A 22,064-nucleotide genomic window follows, 5' to 3' on the forward strand; every position below is an offset into this window, starting at 1 on the left:
AACAAAAATAACATTTGGGCATGATTTGGGTGGCTTTGGTCGCTCACGTTATGACTGCCGCCCTCTACAATACGCATCAGTTCCTTGAGCCACCTTTTGTTTTAAAATCTGTTAATTTTGACGGCTTCGCGAGTTCTTTCCGTGATCGTTTCGAAAAATTTGTTCTTAGTATTATCACAGTGCAATATCTGTCTATCGTTACTAGTAATAGAATCTTGCAGAATAAGACATTCATTTCCTTTTCACGAATGCTTCATCTCTAAATTTGGCTTATTTAATAACAAAAGAAGTTTTGTTTAGTAAATCCCTTTAGCTATTTACGAACAAGAAATTTCAGATTCAACAAGTATGATGATTTTAATTCTAACATCTTATTTTCATATAAAGCTTGAAGTTATCTGTGACATTTAGACGGCACAGGTCATCATTGGACAAGTTCTAATCATCCTGTTTGTAAACAATAACTTCACCCACAGGTCAACGGTAATTTCCACCAAGAGTTGCCAGATCAGCGAGTTTTGACCTCCTCAATGAAATTAAAGTTACATTGCCTACTTTCGATGAAAAATTTCAGGCAACCAAACTTTTCCAACTCTAACAGTTTTGGAAATAGAAAGACTTCAAATTTCTGTCAAACGTACTGTACTGAGGTTTTAAATCATTCCCTTTTGAAATCAAGAATAAAAAATTGTGGGTTGCCATGAAAAATTTTGTACATGTGTAACAAATCACCCAATATTTACCAACACTTAAAATTCAAAACGGGCACCATTCCTTTGTTAAATCTATGTGGAAAAATTCAATTTTAAATTTTCACATAAATAAGTTTGTAAAAACTTTAGATACTCAATGAACTTCAAAATAAGGTCCCATAAGTGGTAGGCTAAAAAAGTGTTTTGCAAAAGTTTGAGATTACAAATATCTATCATATTCTATCCTTAGGGAGAAAGTAAAAAAAAGAGCAGACAATGGGCAGGTCTATCTGTACTGGTATTTCCTGAATACTCAAGACTCGATCGATAATTTTCACTAAAAGTTGACGATAGTTGGTCAGATTAAAAACCAAAATAACTTGCATTGCAATGTGTATGGAAAAACTTGACAACAAACTTTGGTCACGACTATTTCAGGTATGAATAATAACATTGGACATATCACAAATATTGGCTGTCCCAACATGGTGAACACTAGGATTTTGTGACTGGGACCAGAAGTGTTATTTTACAAACAAGCATACACAAGGAGAAATAAAGTGCTGGCCTTCATACCACCAGATGAAATTTAGTTTTGGCAAAAATGTACATGTAAAGGTCAATTAAGTTGAAGAATATGAAATCTATGCAACCTTTTTCACGAGATTTTCTACTTCTCAGAGCATTTGTTACCGTAGTAGGGAGGTGGAGAGAGCTGAAACTTTCAGTGTAACATTTTTATGATTCAGACATGAATTGCTTTCTTTTGTGACAGCTTTTTACTTCTCATACAGGCGTTACTTAGTACAAAGTTTGCACATTATGTAATCATGCAGACTGAATAAAACACCACTTGTTATGTCTTACATATTTCAGCTTGCTCATTCACATTCAGTACATCACATTCTGGTTTCAAGCAATCACACGACAGTCTTGTCCAAGGCGAAACGGGAGCATATCCAAATTGAAATGATTAAAGTTTGGACAAGGATAAAATTACACCAATTTCATATTTCATATATTTATTCTTAGCTCATAGTTTGTAACAGATCTGTGCAGGTGAACTTGACTCCTAGGCGTACAACTTTATTTGGAGAGGTCCTCTTACCAATACATGTATTATCTACCTGTCATTTTTTCTCGTAACTTTGACAACTGTTAATTTTCAATGTATTTGGGAAAATTTAGTGAGACATGAGAAACACTGAATATGGTCTTGTTCAAGCTGTAAGGAGGGGTGGTTACTATGGTGGGTACCGTATGTTATAGCTGGACTTTCTTTGGGGATACGACAGTTGGTTGCAAACCCTGCTCAGGTGTCAATGAGTAAGAAATTTGCATAATCGTATATTAATGAACATTTCACTATGCAGATTCAACACAACCTGCTGGATAAGAACAAGAAGCCACTCGAGGTATGATAACAGCAATAGGGAGATGCACAAAAATAATACAACACTCGGAAATGTTGAAATAAAAGTTTGTTTTATTTGAAATGCTAAATAAAACAGTCCAAAATCACAAAAATTGTAGAATTTACATAATCCTCACTGCAAAATATTACAATGGCAGTACATGTGAGAAGCTACTTACAATTTTAACCGCCCCTCTGGTGAGTCAACTGTACAACTTAGCCAAGGTTTACCAACAGAATTTTGGTATCCATTTGTTTTTAGTTTTCACATTTACTGCTAGAGGGCGCTGTTGTCAATTTTAAAGAATTTGGTGTCTGCTTTCAAAAGAGAAAGACAGAGTTTCAGATTTGGGAAGTAGCACCTTCCACAGTTTCCTTAAATAAAAAATACTAAACAGGAATAAAACGTACAAAATTTTCACATCACAAGTCTCATATTTTCACCATGTCTTTTTTACAGAAGAAAAAAGTGAGATGAAGATTTTTGTTCAAATAAATAGCAAGCTAATGGATGATGGTCTCACGACCACAATGATGCGAGCAGATTGGAAAGTGAACACTTCATTAACACCTACAACATTATTGCCTTACTTCTAGACTGGAGACGAACATGACCTTGGTAAATTTAAGTTTTGTTTGGAAGGTTAACCCTTGATTGATGAAACAATCCACTACTGCCTATCTTTTTTTTGATGTTTTGTAATTTTTTGGTTTTCCAACATCTGAAAACTACCTTAAGCATCTGGGTCTGATTCACAATTGCTCAGAATAATCCCCTCACCCTATCAGCCCCTTACAATAGTCTAACCCTATTGTGTTTGTTGGTTTGACTTTGCGAAAAGAGAACAGACTTGGGGCGGGGTGTGACATGACAGAGGTCTATCTTCTACATTGTAATGTTATGGAAAAAGAGTAATAGACAATAAGAATAAGAGTACAAGGCACAGTTGAAGTTTTTGTCCCCCTATCTCTTCAGTAAATGCTATGTCTACAAAAAATACAGATAAAGAAACTGTACACAGCTAAAAAGCATACACACTGAAATTTTGCATATTACAGCATTTTGTACTTCATGTCAGTGTTGTGTTTCTGTTACTGACTGCTCACATCAAAGACACTGGTAAAAAAAATTTGAAGAATATTTAAATTTGCATTGATGACTACAATATCTTGTCTTCTAATCAAACAGAAACTTCTGAAAAATTTGTGACAGCTGTAGAGAAAATGCTGCATTCAAAAATCAAGAATGAAATTGGACAGTCAAGATACAAGAATCGCTATGACAAAACAGAAACACACTAGATACAGTCAGCTGTTAAGACTAATCGATAACGCTACAAAGACACAAATCTAACAAGCAATAGTTTAAATATGACGCAAATCTTTGGTCTGCATATTTTTTTAACCATACTTCTACGATATTGTATGGTACCCCACTTTTTACATGTAAATTCAGCGCAACTTCCCTGTTCAAAGTAAAATAAATAATGCTTTGGGGGATTCCCCATTTGGTGGTCCATTGCCATCATGGAAATCACGATCAAGATGTTCTTTCGGTGCAAAGCAAAGCATTCCATTAATTGTTATTCTGGCTGATATTTTAGTCCTACAATATCTTGAATTTCTGGGTCTGCAATAAATACCGTCAAGCCTTTGTCAATGCAGGTATACTGTGTGCATAATACACACATTCATTTTGATTAAAACAACAAAGTATTTGTTCTTATCAGTGTGAATAAGATTATAACAATTGCTTGATGAAGAATTTTTCGAAATTTTCTAGGGAAACACTAAAACCAAACTAGCTCACTGCCATAAATATTTAGCTAGAGCTGTGACTGTATTTTTACTATAATGTTTGCTAATAACTCCACTACTTTCAGGTTATTCATACTACACATGCTGAAATTACACAGAAGCACAGGGACAGATGGAAGAAAACATCCTTCATTACACCGTATACTCAAGATTTCCCACTGTATAGAATTCAAGCATATCACTCATACTTGGCGGTACACCACAGGTGCTAGTGAAATGACAGATTTTGTCACCTGCACCAATGAGGATTAAAAAAATTGGGGGGCTCTTGTCTCATAAATTACAAAGGCTATGAATGATACAAAATTAATGACCAAAAAAATAAATAAAAATAAAATCCTTTGCAATACCTTTGCCATGCAAGAAGTAAAGCTAAGCTTACTGATACAAAACAGACTCAGAAAAACACAAGATAATCTACTGGGGCTTTGCTGCACACATAACTAGGAATATGTCATCATTTACACATAGTTTTTTCTTCATTCCCTCCTCACTTTACATATTCAGTGATTTCTGACTTTCGACATGTTAATGGTTTTCATGATATTTTCGATGCTTATACGGTAAAGTTACAGAGCATAGATGATGAAACAAAGTGGATGAACACAGAGATGGTATGCATTGTAAACCGTGGAGATAATGCCAGTAATAAGGGGATGGCAGAAAGAGGCTTTAGCTTTTATCAATATTTTCTTTGTTAAGATTTGAAATAGTGTGTTGCTCATAGAAAGCTATGTAACTGTTCATTAGCACACTGTTCTTATTCCACTGTAAACGTATTTACAAGCAAACTCAATGAAAAAACCAAAGACTTTGTGTCTCAACAATTTTGTTTGAAATTCTGTTGTATCTGAAATAAAGAATACGGCCTTCTTTAAACGTTATTTGATTACAGTGAAAGAGTATCACTGATGACAGACTCAAAACACATCCAGGCAAGACAGAAATACTCCTGTCTTCATAACATCTTTGTACCGTTCCTGTGTTTTTATGTACCATTTTTTAATATTAATACAAAAATCAGTATTCTGACTTGTAGGAGTAATTGCACAGTAGCATTATTTTTCACCATGAGAGAAGACCCCCTCACGTTCCTGGAGGTGGTGGCTGTTTTGCTGGATTCCCGTTCTCAGCTTTTTTACCGTCAGTCTTTGCCTGCTGCGTTGTAGCACCAGTAGTCTTTGTGACTGCAGCTGTTGAAGTTGTTGATGTTGCTGCTGTGGTGGATGTCGTTGCACTACTTGACGCAGAGGTAGTGGTCACAGAGCTTGAAGATCTACTTGAAACTGATGAATACTTGGATTTGTACGAAGTTGTTTTGTAGTGTAGCAATGGGTGAGAGTATGGAGCCATGATTATTGGTGTTCTGTGAGGGTGGTACCCAAGTGATATTGCATGAGGATGAGGCAGTGCTTGATGTAGGAGTGCTTGCGGATGGTATGCTCCAGCTATTGGTATTGGTACAGGGCCGTGTATTGGGATAGGTCCATGTATTGGCAACTGAGCAGCTGGTATAACACCACCGTGAGCAGCAGCTGCAGCTGCAGCAGCATGAATTGGGATGGGATGGGGACCTTGACCATGATGTGCTGCAGCAGCAGCTGCAGCTACTGCTGCTGCAGTCGGTGATAATGGTATAGGATGTACTGATGATAATGGTATCAAGTGAGCTCCCTGTGCTGCTGCCACTGCTGCAGCATGAGATACTGGTACCTGGACTGGTGTTGCACCATGTGCTTGGGCTTGAGCTTGAGCCTGTGCATGAGCTGCAGCTTGCGCCTGTGCCTGTGCCTGTGCCTGTGCTTGGGCATGGGCTGCAGCCTGAGCCTGTGCTTGGGCATGAGCTTGCTGAACCTGTGCATGGTGGGCGGCCTGAGCTTGTGCCTGGGCAGCTTGGGCAGCTTGTGCAGCTTGAGCAGCTTGTGCAACTTGCGCTGCTTGAGCCACCTGTGCTACCTGTGCTACCTGTGCTTGAGCCTGAGCATGAGCATGTGCCTGCGCTTGTGCTTGTGCCTGAGCATGTGCCTGTGCTTGGGCTTGGGCCTGTGCTTGGGCCTGGGCCTGTGCCTGGGCCTGTGCATGTGCATGGGCTTGAGCTTGAGCTTGAGCTTGAGCGTGGGCTTGAGCCTGAGCCTGGGCCTGTGCATGGGCTTGTGCCTGTGCTGCAGCTGATGACTGACCCTGGGCTTGTGGAGGTGGAGGTGGTGGTGGCGGAGGTGGTGCTCCTGCTGCTGCCGCAATGGCTGCTTGGTGTGCTGCTGCCATGGAAACAGGGACAGGTTGACCAGCTTGGAGGCGAACTATATGTCCAGCTTGAACTGGTACTGGTTGTGGGGCTCCTGGTCCATGTACTTGGGCAGGTGGTCCTTGTCCTTGATGAACTACATGAGCTGGGCCTGGTACTTGAAGATGTGGATGCTGTGCAGGGTGAGGATGGTGAGGACCAGGGTGATGTTGCTGCTGAACATGGGCAGGTACACCCTGGGCAGACACTTGCATCACAGGCTGGGGAATAGCACCAGGTGGTATTCCCTGCTGGTGGTGGGCATGCTGCGGTGGTGGTTGCTGTGGTGGTTGCTGCTGCTGCTGCTGTTGTTGTTGGGATATATGCTGTAGATGTATTTGCTGTGGTTGTTGTTGTGGCTGATGTGGCTGGTGTTGAGGTTGGTGTTGTGGTTGGTGTTGCGGCTGATGGTGCGGCTGGTGCTGCTGTGGATGCTGGTGTTGTTGTTGTTGCTGTTGCTGTTGGTGATGAAGCTGCATCTGCTGCTGGTGCATCTGCATCTGCTGTTGATGCTGCTGCTGTTTGATGTGTAACTGCGCCTGTTCCTGCAGTTTCCGATACTTCTCCATCTCTTCTGGTGGAATGATTGGCTTAGCTGGTGAGGGAGACTTTGCCTTGCCTTTGTTTTTCTCCTCTTCCTGTTTCTTCAGTTGCTTTTGCTGTTCCTGTTTCTGCTGCTGTGCACGCTGCTGTTGTTGTTGCTGCTGCTGCTTCTGCTGCTGCTGCTGTTGTTGTTGTTGTTGATTTTTAATTGGTTGTTTATTTGGTACTGTTGGCTTATTTTCATTTGTCTGAGGTTTTTTAACTTCTCCAGCCTGTGATGAAGTCTTTTCAGCTGGGGTACTTTCTTTCTTTTCTGTACCTGAACCATCTTTGACATTTTCCTTTTCTTCCTTTTCATCCTTACCATCCTTCATTTCCTCTTCTTTTGCCTTTTCTGCAGGTTTCTCAGTCTCATCTTTTTTCTCCTCTTTCTTGTCCTCCTTCTGACTCACTTCTGGAGAAGGCTGTTTCTTACTCTCCTCCTTATCTGGCTTAGCAGCCTCCTTTTGAAGAATGTCATCCTTGGCTTTGGACAGTGCAGCAAAGACACTCTTCTTGCCAGTTGGCAGCTTTCCGATCAACGGAAGGACGGCGACTTTTTGCAGCTCTGGTGGGAGTTTAGGACCATAATGCCCTGCTGGTGGATCTTTCAACTTGATTCCAGCTTTTATTCTTGATAGTATCGACCTTCCGTCATCTGCAGCTTTCCCCAGTTCTTCTCTTGACTGTTTCTTTTGTTGAATTTTTTCTAGAAGCATTTTAGCTCGCTGTGCTTGGAGATTTTCAAAGATAGCATCTTGAGAAAGTTCTCTGTGAACAGCTGTTGTCGTAATACTGGCATTCTGAAGTCGTGCTGCCAGATTAGAATGAGCAATACTCCCTGCTGTGAGAGATTTAGCAGATGTGTCCCATCTCCCACTACTTTTTGGTTCATCGTGCTTTTTCTCAACAGATTTCTTCTCAATCCTTTTCTCTTCAGGTCTCTCATATTGCTTTGAACGTTTGTAGACGCTTCCGCTACGGCTGCGACTTCTACTCCGTGAGTACGATCTTGAATACCTGCGGTTTCGTGAGTATTCAGATTCTCTGTCCTCACTCCTGTCACGACTGTGACGACTGCGTTTGCTTTTCGAATCCTTGCTTTCACGAGAGTCATCTCGGTGTCGTTTTTCACGACTGCTTCGCTTACTGCTATAGTAACTATCATCACTTTCATAACTGCTATACTTGTCATGACTTCTCGTTGAATCTTTCCGCTTTTCTTTTGACCGACTTGACCTATGGCGTGATTTTGAGTAATCGCTATCATCACTGTATCTGTCACGTGACCGCTTTGATTTGCGCTGTGAATATTCATAATCAGAACTGTCATAACTGTCCGAGTACTTGTCATGTTTACGCTTGCGATGCCTTTTCTTACTGCTCTTTTCATCGCTGTAATCAGAATATTCACTTGAACTATAATGTTTACGTTTTGATTTGTGATCCTTACTGTGTCGTCGGCTTCCCTTTTTCTCATAATCAGAGTATTCAGAGTCTGTGCTATAGTCCTCACTTGCACTATAATGTCTATGCTTTTCCTTGTGTTTCTTCTTCTCTTTCTTATGCTTGGATTTTGATTTCGAATGATGTTCTTCTTTCTCCTCATCGCTATACTCTGCATGCTTGCTTTCCTTCTCTGCTCGTTTCTTACTCTTCTTATGTTTAGATTTCCCTCCATCAGCTTCACCCTGACCATGATCTTTATGAGAACGCGACTTCTTCTTCTTCCTCTTCTTTTTCAACTTCTTAGCTTTTTTACTTTTGCTCTTGGCAGGTGGTTCAGTCTCAGCTGCTACATCAGGCTTCTTTTCCTCTTCTGCTGTCTCAGCTTTACCTCCAGGCTCTCTGCCATCAGCCTCTGTGCTCTCAGTTTCTACTTTTCCAGCCTTTTGTTTCTCTCTCTTCTCAGAAGCTCCTTTCTCTGCTGACTCCTTCCTCTCAGACTGAGTCACTTCCATCTTCACTTCTCCCTGGGTCTCTCCCTCTTCTGCAGCATCTTCGTTTTCAGCTCTGCTACTCGGTACAAGTTTCTTAAATTCAAAGTACAGTGGATTACAGCTGTAAGCCAGGGACGGTTGTGTCTCAGTGTGTTGGATCATTTCAACTGGCCACTGCAACATTGTGTCATCCTTGCTCATAACAGGCACAAACATGCTCTCTACAGCTTCCTGGGCAAGTCTATTTCTCTCTTCCTCCGGAACATCAGACTTTCTCTTCTCCTCTTGACTTGCGGAATTTCCTTCTTCTTTCACACTTTGGCTTGCTGACTTATCTTCCTGTTCTGTAGTCACTTTTTCTTTATTGTCTTCAGCCTTCACTGTTGCAGTTTCAGTACTGGTTTTCTCCTCTTTCTTAATGTCGTTATCTTTTTTATCCTTTTTCTGGCTATCAGCTGCCATTTTCTCCCCTTTCTTACTCCCAGTTGATGTCTTCTCTTCCTTTTTACGGCTTGTTGATGGCTTCTCATCCTTATTCTTTCCAACAGCTTCTTTCTCCTCTTTAACACTTCCAGCTTTTCCATCATTACCAGAGTCGCCACTGCCAGAATCTTTAGGACCATCATTGCTACTTTTACTTTTTCCATGTGAAGTATTGCTGTCTGCTGTATCATTCTGCTGTTTTTCTGATGTACTTGTTTCTCCCTTAGGTCCACCAGCCTTCTTCCTTTGAGACGTTTTGGTGTCTTTGTTCGTTGTGCTTTTATCCTGTTTCTTTTCACAACTTTCATGATTGCTGCCTTTGTGGCCTTCTTCTTCCTGTTCAGATGGCACACTTTCTGTTTTTACACTGTCCACATGATTTGACTGTGGGCTCTTATTTGATTCATCTCTTGGTTCGGATGTACTCTCTGCTGTATTGGCGTCGTCTGTGTATTTGACAAACACCAGGAAAGGCAGTTTTGGTTTGATTTTGTAATGTTCTGGTGGAGCATAGGGGTAAATCTCTCCATCTTTGTGCTTTGCGATTATTTTCTCCTGACAGACTTTTCTCACAATTTTATCATCACTAGGCACTTCCTCTGTCTCTTCATCCACCTTGTCAGCAGTCATCTCCTCATCAGCTATGTTGGCGTCAGCCACTTCACCAGTGAAAACAGAAGACTTAGTTCCCACTTTGGTGGTAGACTTTGCAAAGCCAAATGAAACAACACCCTTTGAATTCTTATCATCCTCATTCTCCACGGGTGCTTTTGGCGTTGTTATTTTCACATCTTTTGTAGACTTCTCCTTATCCTTGGACTTAGCACCCTTTACTACCATCTTCCGTCTTGACTCCTTAACTTTGACAACTTCAGTATTGCTATTGCTTGGCGTCGCAGAAATTTCTGACTTCTTTACTTGTTCTGGATTAGGAGGTGGCACATTGTGCCATGATGAAGACTCCTCTTCATCAACTGTCTTGAAGCCACTTTTGAACTTTGACCCCTGGCCCATTTCTTCTTGTCTGTTAAGAAATTGTAAAATACACACAATTATTAAATAGAGAAGAATGTAGCATCTTTGTAAATGTATCTAACTGTAACATGATTAACAGTGACTAATTTAGACAACACTTCTGGCCGGTACAAATAATATTGTAAACTTGTTGCTAGGTAAATGATACAATGGACGAATTACATTTAACTTGTGACAGAGGAATATTTGCAAAAAAACATCAACGACTTTTACTTCTGCTCATACGTCTTTGCAAACACAGGATTTGTATGTCACAATCCGATAGGAAAATTTTTCTTGAGCTGAAAGGATGTTAAAACTTAGGTGAGTAATGACTGAAAACGTAAAATATCAATATTGAGAATTTTTCTTGTGCTTTGCGATCTCAATGTACTGCACTGTCCCACATCCTGTCATCTAATGAATGAACAGCAATTTAAAATGGTAAAATTCCTGTCTATATTACAACTGTAGTACTTGACTAAATGTCTTACCTCACTTCTGCAGCCTGTGCTCTGAGGTCAGCAAGTTCATGAAGCCGTTTCAGTTCCTTCTCTCGCTTCTTTTCTTCCTTCTTCCACTTTGAACCAACTGTCCGGCCAAACTCTCTTTGTTTCAGATCTTTCAACCGCTGCAAACATGTCACAATGGGAAAAACATGGTCAGATTGTTTGCTAAATATAACCTCATCCATCACGTTTCTTTCACAAACTACCTTGTCCAACATCAGTAAGTCAGATCACAGGCATGTGTACCATTTCTATTCAGCATGGTAAAACATATCGGCGGTGACAGATGGCCTATTCTGATACATCAGTAACTCAATTGCAATGAATAATGAAGACAGAATTCATGGGGATTCAACATTTACAGTATGTACAACCCCTATAGACATGAAATGACAACCAACCCTGGGAACAATAACATAATTGCAAATCGCAAGTGATAATAATATACGCTGCTAAACTAATTGTCTCACTTCTTTGACATAAACCAGAGAAATTATGATGCCATGATTCTGTTACCATGGATTACATTATACATGCTCAAGCATGGAGACACCCACATAGCATGCCATAAAGCTTGGGTATATGAGCCGAACAGAATGATAAACATGCTGGTGTGATTTATCTCTTATTATGACAAAGACGTTTCCCTTCAAACCAAGTGAATCAGGTTACTGACAAAATACATGGATACAACACATGTTCTGTGACACGATAGGGTCATGTGACATGTTGGAATGAAAAGAATTATTGACGGTCCAACAATATGGCCACAGAATGTAGATGGTTGGCTAGACAGGACATTATTATGCTTTGGAAATTTTGGATGATTGCACTGTGGTTGAGTTTGTTTCTTTGATGACCTTCACTCAAAGAGGAGAGGCAGACATTCAAATTCACCAAGATACTGATCTTATGCATCATGACATATCATCTACTTGAAAAATACAGAAATCACACATACAATAACCAAAATGCCATAATGCATATCAATTCAACACCCAGTACACAAAATCAAATAATTCGAATTTTGAAAATTACTGCATTCCTGCTGATAGAAATAGAACTGATTTCATTCTGTTTCTTTAAAAAGCCAGTTTAAATTATGTGAACTCTCACCTTGTGAATGTGTGTACAAATGTTATTCATTTGTGGAACTGACAACTAAATCTTTTGGTTCTGCCCAATTTAACATTCCTTTTTTGCAACTAATTCCTGTTTTCCAACTGAAGGTAATTTGAAAACAAGTTACGATGAGTGTAATATTACAATTATTTTTACAATGTACCATAAAATTGTATTTCCTTTATGTAGCAGTTCAGAAGTTAACTCTTGTATGGTAAATCAGTAGAATTCTCATCAACTCACCTGTTTATGTGCATGATCATATGAATTGATATGATTGTCAAACTCGGTATGTTTGTAGTATTGCTTATCACAAAGGTCACAGTAGAAATTTGCTTTCAGGTCAGCCAACGCTTCATCAATCGCCTTTTCCCGTTCTGCATTCTCCTGCAGGTCAAAAAAAAGTGGAAAATGACATCAGATGTTCTACTCTCACAGTTTCACTCTTCTATTTGTTCACATATTTCGGCATCAGAGCTGGTTATGTACCCTTTACTGTAGTATGTGCCTTAAAAAAGAAAGACTTAAACTTTGCTCAAACTTTCAATAAAATTATCAACCATTCTCTTGACAAATAAAGAATAATAATCATGGGTCACTGTGCAAAGTTTGTACAAGAGAAGCAAATTACCTAACATTCTATTTTAAATTCAAAATGGCTGCCTTCCCTGTGTTAACTGCATGGGGAAACACACAATTTCTGATTTTCGGAATTCCAAGATCGTGAAAATGTTTCTTACTCCAAGAGCTTTAAAATGAGCCCCCACAAGCAGAAGACCGGAAGAGATATGTAAAAGTTTGAGAATTCAAATATCTGTCCCTGAGGCACATTATACTTTAACAATGGAAATTCTAAACACCCTTTGGCCTCCTGCTTTCATAAAGATATGAATTGACGTAATACACATATACAGAACCCGTGTTTAACAGAGTACATAGTTTTACATTATGCAGTAAATCATCCTGTCTGTAACAAAAATGTTGCCTTACTCCAGGCCAATAGACTAGATTTGTTCCATGATAGCGAAACTAGCTATTTTTAACTTTATGGTCTGTAATTTCAAAAGTGAAATATTTATTACAGTTGTTTCAAATCATCACCTTTTTCAGCTCAACAGCAATTTGAACAAAACTTTATTTCTTCATACCTTGTATTTCTGACGTAATTCTTCCGTCTCCTCCTTTTCCACCTCCAATGTTCTTCTCTTCTCTGTGGCCTCTTCAGCTTGCTCAAGCTGTTGACAGAAAGTAATTCATTAAACATTATTGACAATATGGGTGAGCTAATATTGGACTTTCGTTTTGTAAGAATAAAGATTCAACTCCCAAGAATGTGAAGGAAAGGTGTGGTACATGTTTTGTTTATTGGTTTTTGGCTGAAAAATTATGCCCATGTCTGGTCCTGCAGAGAAATTACCTTTTCACCACTGTGGCTTGCACCTATCCCATAATTTTCTACGGGGTGAAAGGGCAAAAGAAAGTTTGACACTGCATATTGGAAGTTAACTTTTGGAATTGGAGCATGAAACTATACAATGTATTTTCAGGAAGTTGGCAGAAAGTTAACAAACGGAATCAAAAAGGTGGTGAAAATGGACTAAGCAGAATAGTAGAAAGACTCTGCAAGAATATTTTATACAAATTTGCCCATTTCAAACTATGTGACATACAATGTGACAGAGAAAACAATATTCACTTTGAAGTTTATTTTGTGATGCAATGCAGCAAAATATATTCTGCCACTGACTGTATATGCATCTGTATTCATTGATATGTTCTCCATCAAAGTAGTGGATGAGCTATGTTATCTAACTGAAGATTTATGAACTCAGAGTCAATTTGGGAATTTCTCTCTAGTTTCCTTGAATTAACCCTAAAATACTATTAAAAGCAATATGTAAGATTTTCTTCTGTCAAAATCAATACTTTTTGCTCAGTGGCACGTAAATTTGGCCTTAGGGATGTGTCGGACGGGTGCTTATGTTTTCATGGACATTTAAAATCTGATACTTCACTCAGGTGATGTACTGTTATATCACCAAGTGATATTATGTAACTCATGCTACACAGGAATAGCATTTTGGGAATTACAGTTCAAAAGGCAAGGAAAAAGTCCCTCTTAGTCTTGCACTGCTATCAACAGAAATAAATCTGTTTAAGTTATTACCGAAATGATTAAGCTAATACTGACAATACTGTCTGGAAAGGGCCAGAGAAGTAGGGACTGAGAATTGGAGGCCAAATCACTACAAAGCAGATATACCGGTAGTCTTCTGTTGAAATTCCAAACTGCTATGAAAATTCAAAAGTCTTCAACATTTAAAAGTTTCATGGCATAATAAGAGTACTTGCCATGTAAAGTCCTTGCCAAATTATTGTTCTTTTGGAATTAATGCATTTGTTTTGTTCCTCAGCAACAACTGGACCAGGAGATAACAACAATTGTTTCCCCACAAAACAGCTGTGACCAACTTTATGGAGTCGGTCCCTTGTGAATCATATTAAATCCTTTTACCACTTGTATCAAACATTCTTTCAAAAAAAGACTGTAAAGGACCATCAGTTTTTTTTCCCTTTGTTTGTAGATTCAGCTCCATCAATCTTTTCACTGTTGAAGCGGACTATGAGCTGCCTGTTACATCACCAGTTGCATTCTGGTTGTGGAGGTTGTCAAATAAAATTCCCTATTTTGTGAGCATCAGCCCTCTGTAACATGCCTTCTTTTGTCACAGATACAGCTTCGTGAAAATAAACTTTTGTTCTCCGATGTTAAAAGACAAAAGACTGATGGCTGAAAGAATTATATAACATGAGATTATCATTCAGCAGTCTCTCTCTCTGTAGGTGATACCATCAGAATATACCTGGTGGGGCCCTCTACAGATGAATTTCCATCCATCCACTTTGAGTTCTCTTGTGGGAAAGCCCATGTCACGTCTGGCCCCTTCTGTACTTTCCTAAAGTGTTTTCCACAGTATGGGTTAAAGCCTGCTGTTCCAAATGTTTGTAAAATTTTGATTGTACATGAATACAGAGACTCTCGCAGTGTCTTCCAGGCTGTGTTACATGACCCTCTCCCTCCCTGGTCAATACCTTTGTGTAGCCTGTTTTGTTGCATGATGCTTCTGGGTCTTGCCTGGCAACACTGTTGAGGACATGTCTGTGTGAGGTAGAGATTATATGCTGCACAGGAAGTGGGGGGTTGTGAGAAAGTGTCATCGACACAAAAAGGGCTTTGGGAGTATGAAGGTTACGATGCAAAGACTGTGAGCAAGTCAAAGATGCAAGGAATGAAGTTAAACTGGGTTTCTTGACTTCTGTCTTTTATAATATGTCTGGAAGCTGTTAAACCACAGCTGTTGAGGCTATGAGCAGATGACATAGTACATCAAATCTACAATAATTTATAACAACTCATTCCCACGACGACAACTGACCAAACAGGGTATGGTGTCAATACACTGTACACATGTACACTATAGAATAGTGTACAATACCATACTATTTGTCAAAATGGTACAGTCTTCCTCTACAATATACACAATGATTACCCTGGTCATTTATACTTTGCATCTGAATGTAAATAAAATTGATCATCAATAGCAAACAAATTGGTACAATTTTACAAGCATGTTAAGATTCCCAAAAACTGTGGCTCAATTCTGAGCATTCTTTATGTCACATATTTGATCTGGGGACTGTCAAAAGATGCGTAGTTTAATTGTCAAAAAATATGACAAAATTTACTAGTTCTGTTTGTAGTGACACACTGATTTGCATATATTGGCAAGATATATCTTTCCACAAGCAGTTTTTCATGATAATTGAGTATTACAAGTTTTTGTTCTGCATTGTAAAACTATGCTTTAAATGTTTCAGTATCCTTTAAAAGACATTTAAACAGCTTTATGCGAGAAGGAAATTTACATCCTGACTGTTTTTCTAGCTTCAGTATTCACTCAGAAAAAGGTACTGGTAGACACGCGATCTGATGGCTTTCTATCCTGACGATAAGGACATTAAACTCAGATGAACTGTATTGCACTTTCAGCCTGTGCAATTGATCGCAGAGTCATAAATGCAACTGTTGTTGAAATCATACCAAACAACATTTCAGGAAAAAGGTTGACAATTCATCAAAAGCCAGCTGCTCATGGTAAACAAGTCCACATTGTATTCTTTGTGTGATGATCTTGAAAATACTGACATTTACAAATGGTTGCCCTTAGCATGTAAATCTTAGCACTACATTTTTAACACTTTATTGGCCTCCACTTCAAAAAGTCCTTTAGACTCTAGAGGGAAATTGGTACTACATGTATCTCCGTAGCACTAATAGATGCTATTTATAATACAGGCTATTTATTTGTGGAAATAAAGGAGAAGTGATGTGGATGGTACATGGTAATGGTATATACTGTTGTAAATAGCTGACATGGCCATCTTTTGTTTGCCATTTACATGTAACGGCCCTATAATGGTTTATAAAAGAAGTTCATTCGGGGGGAACTGTGGCATCTATTGCTTGAAACACATTCACCTGGCTACCTAGATTTGGTTCAACTCTGTGATTTGTAAATGTTTGAGTGGGGTGAACACGATGATTTATGTTCTGTTTTCATGTGAAACACGTGAGTTGGAAGAACAGGATGAGTGGGGTGCATGCTATACAGGGGAGTTTCTCCCGTGAATCCAGTAGAAACTAACTCACTACTGGGCAGACTCAAAGGTAATGCATTCAAGCCAAAGGAAAACCTGGCCTGGGCTGCCAAATTTCAAATAGGTTTGCATGAAATAGGAGAGAAACAAGAGAACCTATTACAAATGATTTTATTTAAAAATTCACTGAATTGATTCAAGTCTACTGGCTACCTACAACTATGGCCCAAAGCATGAAAACATTCAACTTCACAGTAACTTTCCACACATAATGTTGGCACATGTTTTGATTTACTTCTTGTAATTCTCATCATTTCCAATGAAAATTAACCTGCATTCTCACTTTCCAGAATGTCTATTGAACTGTATTGGGTATTTTGTTCACTGTCTAATTCTCACACTTTCACTTTCTTGCAAGATTTCAATGCATGGTTTTATTTCATAACATTGTATTTGTGAGGTGTACTCGTTTCCCCTTTCATCAGTACAGGGACTGTTAACCTGAGACAAAGGACATTTTCCATTCTACATTTTGAGCGACAATGAGAGGTATCCTTGCTTACTAATGTCTTGTGGTTTGACAGGCAGGCAGTAGAAAACACTGTTCACACTCAATGGAAATTTTAGTTACACAATGAACAGCTGCATAATGGCATAACAATTTTAAATGCTTCAGTCAAAGAGGAGACCTTAGGAAGGTCCTCCCACCATCACACATGTAAGTGACTAAAATGCCAAAACTATTAAAACTTCAACCTAAACAGGTAGTTTTTCACTTGTTCATTGTGCAGAACATAACTGTTGACAAACAGGCGATTTGTTTGACAAGTTCAAATTTCATAACCTTGACACAGCACTTGACCTGTGGGGTACTTTAAAAGACACAGGTAAATGTCGTTTGTGTGTGGTGATTTACAAGCTGTTTTTTACTCATTGTACATAATACTTGTGGCTGAAAGTTCTCTCTTTACTTCATTCAATGGGAAAGTGGATGAGTGGAGGTCAGCTGTGTCACTAGGAGCTTTTACAGGACAGCAGGATTCAGCATATAGGGTATCTTTCTTGAATTTTGTTTGAATCGAACATAGGTTTTTGTTATACTACTTATACCAGGTGGTGAAAGGTATGTGGCTGAAAATTGGCATTTTATCCATAAATTTAAAATCTGATGGCAAACAATTTACTGTACATCTGACTGAATAACACAGTGTCTTTTTGTTCCTTGCTAAACAAAACTATACTCTCTGTGGAATCAATCATGTATCAGTGAGAGTGAGAGTATATAAAAAATTTCAAAGCTCTGATCAATGCACAGAAATGTCTTTTCTGTAAACACATTCAAAACAGTTCAAAGGATCTGGTTTTTCAATAAAAATCTTTGACGTCACTGATATTGACTGATTGTGTCTGTATCTCACCAGGGCACGGAAGGAAGTCTACGAAAACCAAAAGATTCTGAGCAAGGCATTCTAAAGGAAGTCTGTGGAGTGAGGGTCTTGCTGGGTCTGTTTCCTTCACTTTTGAACACTGGCTGCAGTGTCTGATTGGAAATGTCCCTACCAAAAGGAGGCTGACACATCTGAAGTAAAAAGTTGAAAGATTCAGACACAGATGTGTCTGTTGCTTTATGCCAAGCATAAAATGTACAAACAGGTCGCGCAATCTATTAACACTGTGGTTGAAAGACTGCTAGCAGCAAAGTGTTGATCATTTCTATCACACCGACCAAGTGCACATATATCTGGAACCATTGTGATGATTGAGCACTTTCATCTGATGTAGAGACCAACAAGATCAGAAAGAGGTTTGGTCATTAAGAAATACAATTTGACTATCAAGAGAAAAACGTGCTCTTGACCGTTTCATTCTCTTTGTATTACTATAACCTTGCTGTATGAAACAGCTGAAAAATAACTGGATTTCTAGAGAACTGAAGTTGCTGCAGATGTTGCACAAAAATCTCTTTAATGCCTTTCTATTCTGCACAGCAGCTATCTAATCTGCATCCAACCTCTATTTTCCCGGCGCTGTATCCATGGATACGTCATACAGCATGTGAGAAAATATCTGAAGGTTGACCTTATCAGTCTTTAATGCATGTCCCTTTTCCCACTGAATAGTGGCATTCATGATAAGATTGTACCCCAGGAAACTTAATGTCCATGATTCAAAGTATAGCTTAACTTGGACATTCACTCCATGATGTCATCAGCTCTCCTGGGTTGCTATTTGTGACACAATACTGTACAAACTACAAAGCGCTTTGAGAAAATGTATTGCAATATTTCAACTTGCCAGAAATTACGTTTGGAAAAGACAATTTAACACCACTTGAACTCAGTGTTAATGTCATCTACTGTATAATCAATTTGCCAATTAAAAACCAATGGCTAATAGATTTGTTTACATTTTATCTCAAATAAGAAAAGCCTGTGCATTTCACTGACAAATAATGTAACATCACTTGTTTAATATGAAATAGAAATCATACATTTTGAAAGCCAATATGAATTTCCAGTGTTGATACTTCAGAGTCTGGCATATCATACCTATTACTAACATGTAAATATTTGGTGATTTGCAGTTTTGTACTTTGAACTTTTTGAATCACAAAAAACTATCATTTAAAGAAGGGGACAAACTGTTATAAGCTGCCATAAGTCAAGAATTTTCATACAAAACTGACGTGGGATTTTTATTACTAAAGTGGTCAAGAAACTAAATACCTTGTGGAAAGATCGAAACATACTCCTGGTCAAAGATGAACCTTCTAAACCTCCTAAACCAGCTCAAAATAATTTTAAAATATAAAGTCACAAAGAAAATTACATTTTGATGTTTTATGAAATTGCCATTGGCATAAATGATTACTGATTTGCATTGCCGGATGACACCACATATCACACAGAATTTGTACAAATTTGTTTGGACTGTTAGTCACTTGGGTATTTGGCTGCATTTGACTAAATTCAAATTTGCAGTTGTGAACTGTATCCCCTTTGGGAGAGAGGATTTTAAGCTGTGAAAATCACAGGACTAAAACTGTTCAACACCTGCTGATGCAGTTTGATTAATGTGTAAAGTACTTCTGATCTACCTGCTCCAGGATATCCAGTTGATTAAAATTCAACATTTGATCAAACATAGAACTGTGAAAGTAGCACAGAATTAATGGTACACTTGGTGTTTATATGATTGATTCTAGGGGTTTGTGTGGATGTACATGTAGAACAGAAATTGTAGGCTTTTGATGAGTGATGGCTGCTGGGGATACAGTTCAAGGACCATTACGCTACACATGTTACGATTGCATCCATTTGACTTTCAGTAAGAACAGTGATTTCTTTATGCAGTCTACTGCTGGGCATGCAGAGACCAGTGCAATTGATCATGGAATTCTCACAAGGATGTGGAGCCAGGATAGATCGAGGAATGGGAAGACTATGTACATACAGAAAACAATGAACACTGTGCCCTTTACTGTCTATAATACGCACAATCCAAGGTCCATGATTATTCAGAATTGATAATGACTCATCTCTGGATTTGCATACTGAAATGATATTAATTAATTCACTTTCAACACATGAATATACTTAATTATAGACATAATAGACATGTCAGTGTATGAAGTTTATCAGAGAACCTGTGTAGAAACAAGGGACTGATAGATGGGCAACAATGACACAGACATCAAAGTTGATTGTGAATGTTTGTGCCCTTGTGAAACACCCTGTCCATAGATGTTCACAGAGTTGGATGGGGTTGGACAACTGAAATGAACAGATGATACTATAGTGCCAAATAGGTTGCAGTCATTTGATTGGTTATTAAACTGTTACTCTCATTAAAATCAGTACAAACAGCAAGTCCATGAACAAAATGGTAGAGTGTATATACCCGTACATTAATACAGAACTACATGTAGAATCATGTCCCAAGGTGATGCTTTAGAGAGTACAAATTTCCCATCAATACCAAGGTTTCTCAGCATTATACTCCAGTGGATACAGTTAAAATAATGTTTGTTGCACAAATTGTTGAGCTGCTCTTTGGTTGCTATAGGCATTGCTCTTATTTATGTAGGGTTTCTTTTCTCCGTAGGAACAACTAGAGTACAAAATGGTCAAACTTTCTTTTGGTGTTATGGAGCACTGTGTATGTTTGCTTTGCATTTGTTTGTCCCTTAGGAACAACTAATTTGCAAGACATTCAAACTGTTTTTGTGGTACTGTTACACATGGTGATCTACGATAATCTTTGGGTTTCTTGTGATAATCCATGATAATTGTAGGTTATCTTGTGATAATCCATGATAATCATAGGTTATCTTGTGATAATCCATGATAACCATAGGCCTTCTTGTGATTGCTTTTCTCAAATTTCAAAGAAAATTTTAAATGAAATTTTAGCTTTCAAACAGCAGATTGGTTATTACGAACAACTGTTCTGAAACATGAAGCAAAGAAAGGTTTTATGTGTACATTAAACTGATGTCAGGAAAGTATCATTGTTGGTCATAAAATATCACAATTTCATTGATATTTTTTGACTGAAAGATATTCCAATTCTCTACAGTGTATGTTTTTATGCCTTCAATTCATCATTGAAAGAAAGCCTGATTGCAGCTGGCCCATCCACTGGAAAAGAATACATATTGTCTTAACTCTGGATCTTTTATTTGTATCATAGAAATTTCAACCTGTGAAATGTGGGAGGTAGTATCAACAGTCTGTACTGTTGCCCTCCCTCACTTTTGCAATTTCCAAACCCCTCAATCAGTCATTTTGGGAATTTGTTGAGATTTCTTTGAGACAGCCCTATGCAGATCCATGTAATAAAGTGTAAAATTTTCTTGACTCTGAGAGAAAACAATTGGATAACAAGCACATCAAATTAGCTCAGAAGGCATGCTGGTTACTGCCTACTTTGTCTTCACGATGATGCATCACAACACATGATTTTCAGATTTCAATGGCTTGGGAGCTTTGGTTTTTAATACCTCTGTGGTGATTGAAATGATGCCAGACAAGTGGGGAGAAAGTCTGCATGATCCAGACTTTTGTTTGAAAATGCTGAATGACAAATTTCACTTTCATAGTTGTAGGCATGCTAAATTGCATGTTCTGCACGTGCAGTGTGACTAAGTTTCTAAAACATACAACAGTACATGACTGATGACAAAGTTTCAAAACTTGAGAAAGCTCATGAACATTTGATTCAGTAGCAGAGTATTTTTATCCTGGTATCACTTCTCTCTTACTTTTTACAGTTGTACCAAAAAGCTGTGTGTGAAACTGATAACTTAACAGTGGGATGGCTGTAAACTGGAGATAAATGCCATACAGTTTAGCTCTACAATGGTCACTGCAATTACCTCTAGAGAAGGATCAATATTTGCATTACTCAAGATAAGAAACAAAATTCAACTCAGTTACCATGGTTACAGTTTCTGTGACTACCGATCAAGAACTCTACATTTTAATCTCAAACTTCCGGAAATAATGGTTAATGTGTAATAGAACTGAAGTGAATGTGTCTTAAAAA

At 38.4% G+C, this 22,064-nt stretch overlaps 1 protein-coding gene across 10 annotated transcripts in view; it reads right to left on the reverse strand.

Moving 5' to 3' along the window:
• Positions 1–2,160: 2,160 nt before the first annotated feature.
• Positions 2,161–22,064, reverse strand: part of LOC139117377 (G patch domain-containing protein 8-like) — a 44,553-nt gene continuing 24,649 nt past the window's right edge. For all 10 annotated transcript variants that reach the window (XM_070680455.1, XM_070680450.1, XM_070680451.1 and 7 more), the window contains 4 exons: positions 13,007–13,093; positions 12,102–12,245; positions 10,722–10,858; positions 2,161–10,237 (listed from right to left, as the gene is read on the reverse strand). In XM_070680455.1, coding sequence (XP_070536556.1) covers positions 5,011–10,237; positions 10,722–10,858; positions 12,102–12,245; positions 13,007–13,093 — 5,595 coding nt within the window. In that variant the 3' untranslated portion in view covers positions 2,161–5,010. The remainder of the gene's footprint in view (positions 10,238–10,721; positions 10,859–12,101; positions 12,246–13,006; positions 13,094–22,064) is intronic.

This window comes from Ptychodera flava, chromosome 18 (genome assembly GCF_041260155.1).
Source record: "Ptychodera flava strain L36383 chromosome 18, AS_Pfla_20210202, whole genome shotgun sequence".
Lineage (NCBI taxonomy): Eukaryota > Metazoa > Hemichordata > Enteropneusta > Ptychoderidae > Ptychodera > Ptychodera flava.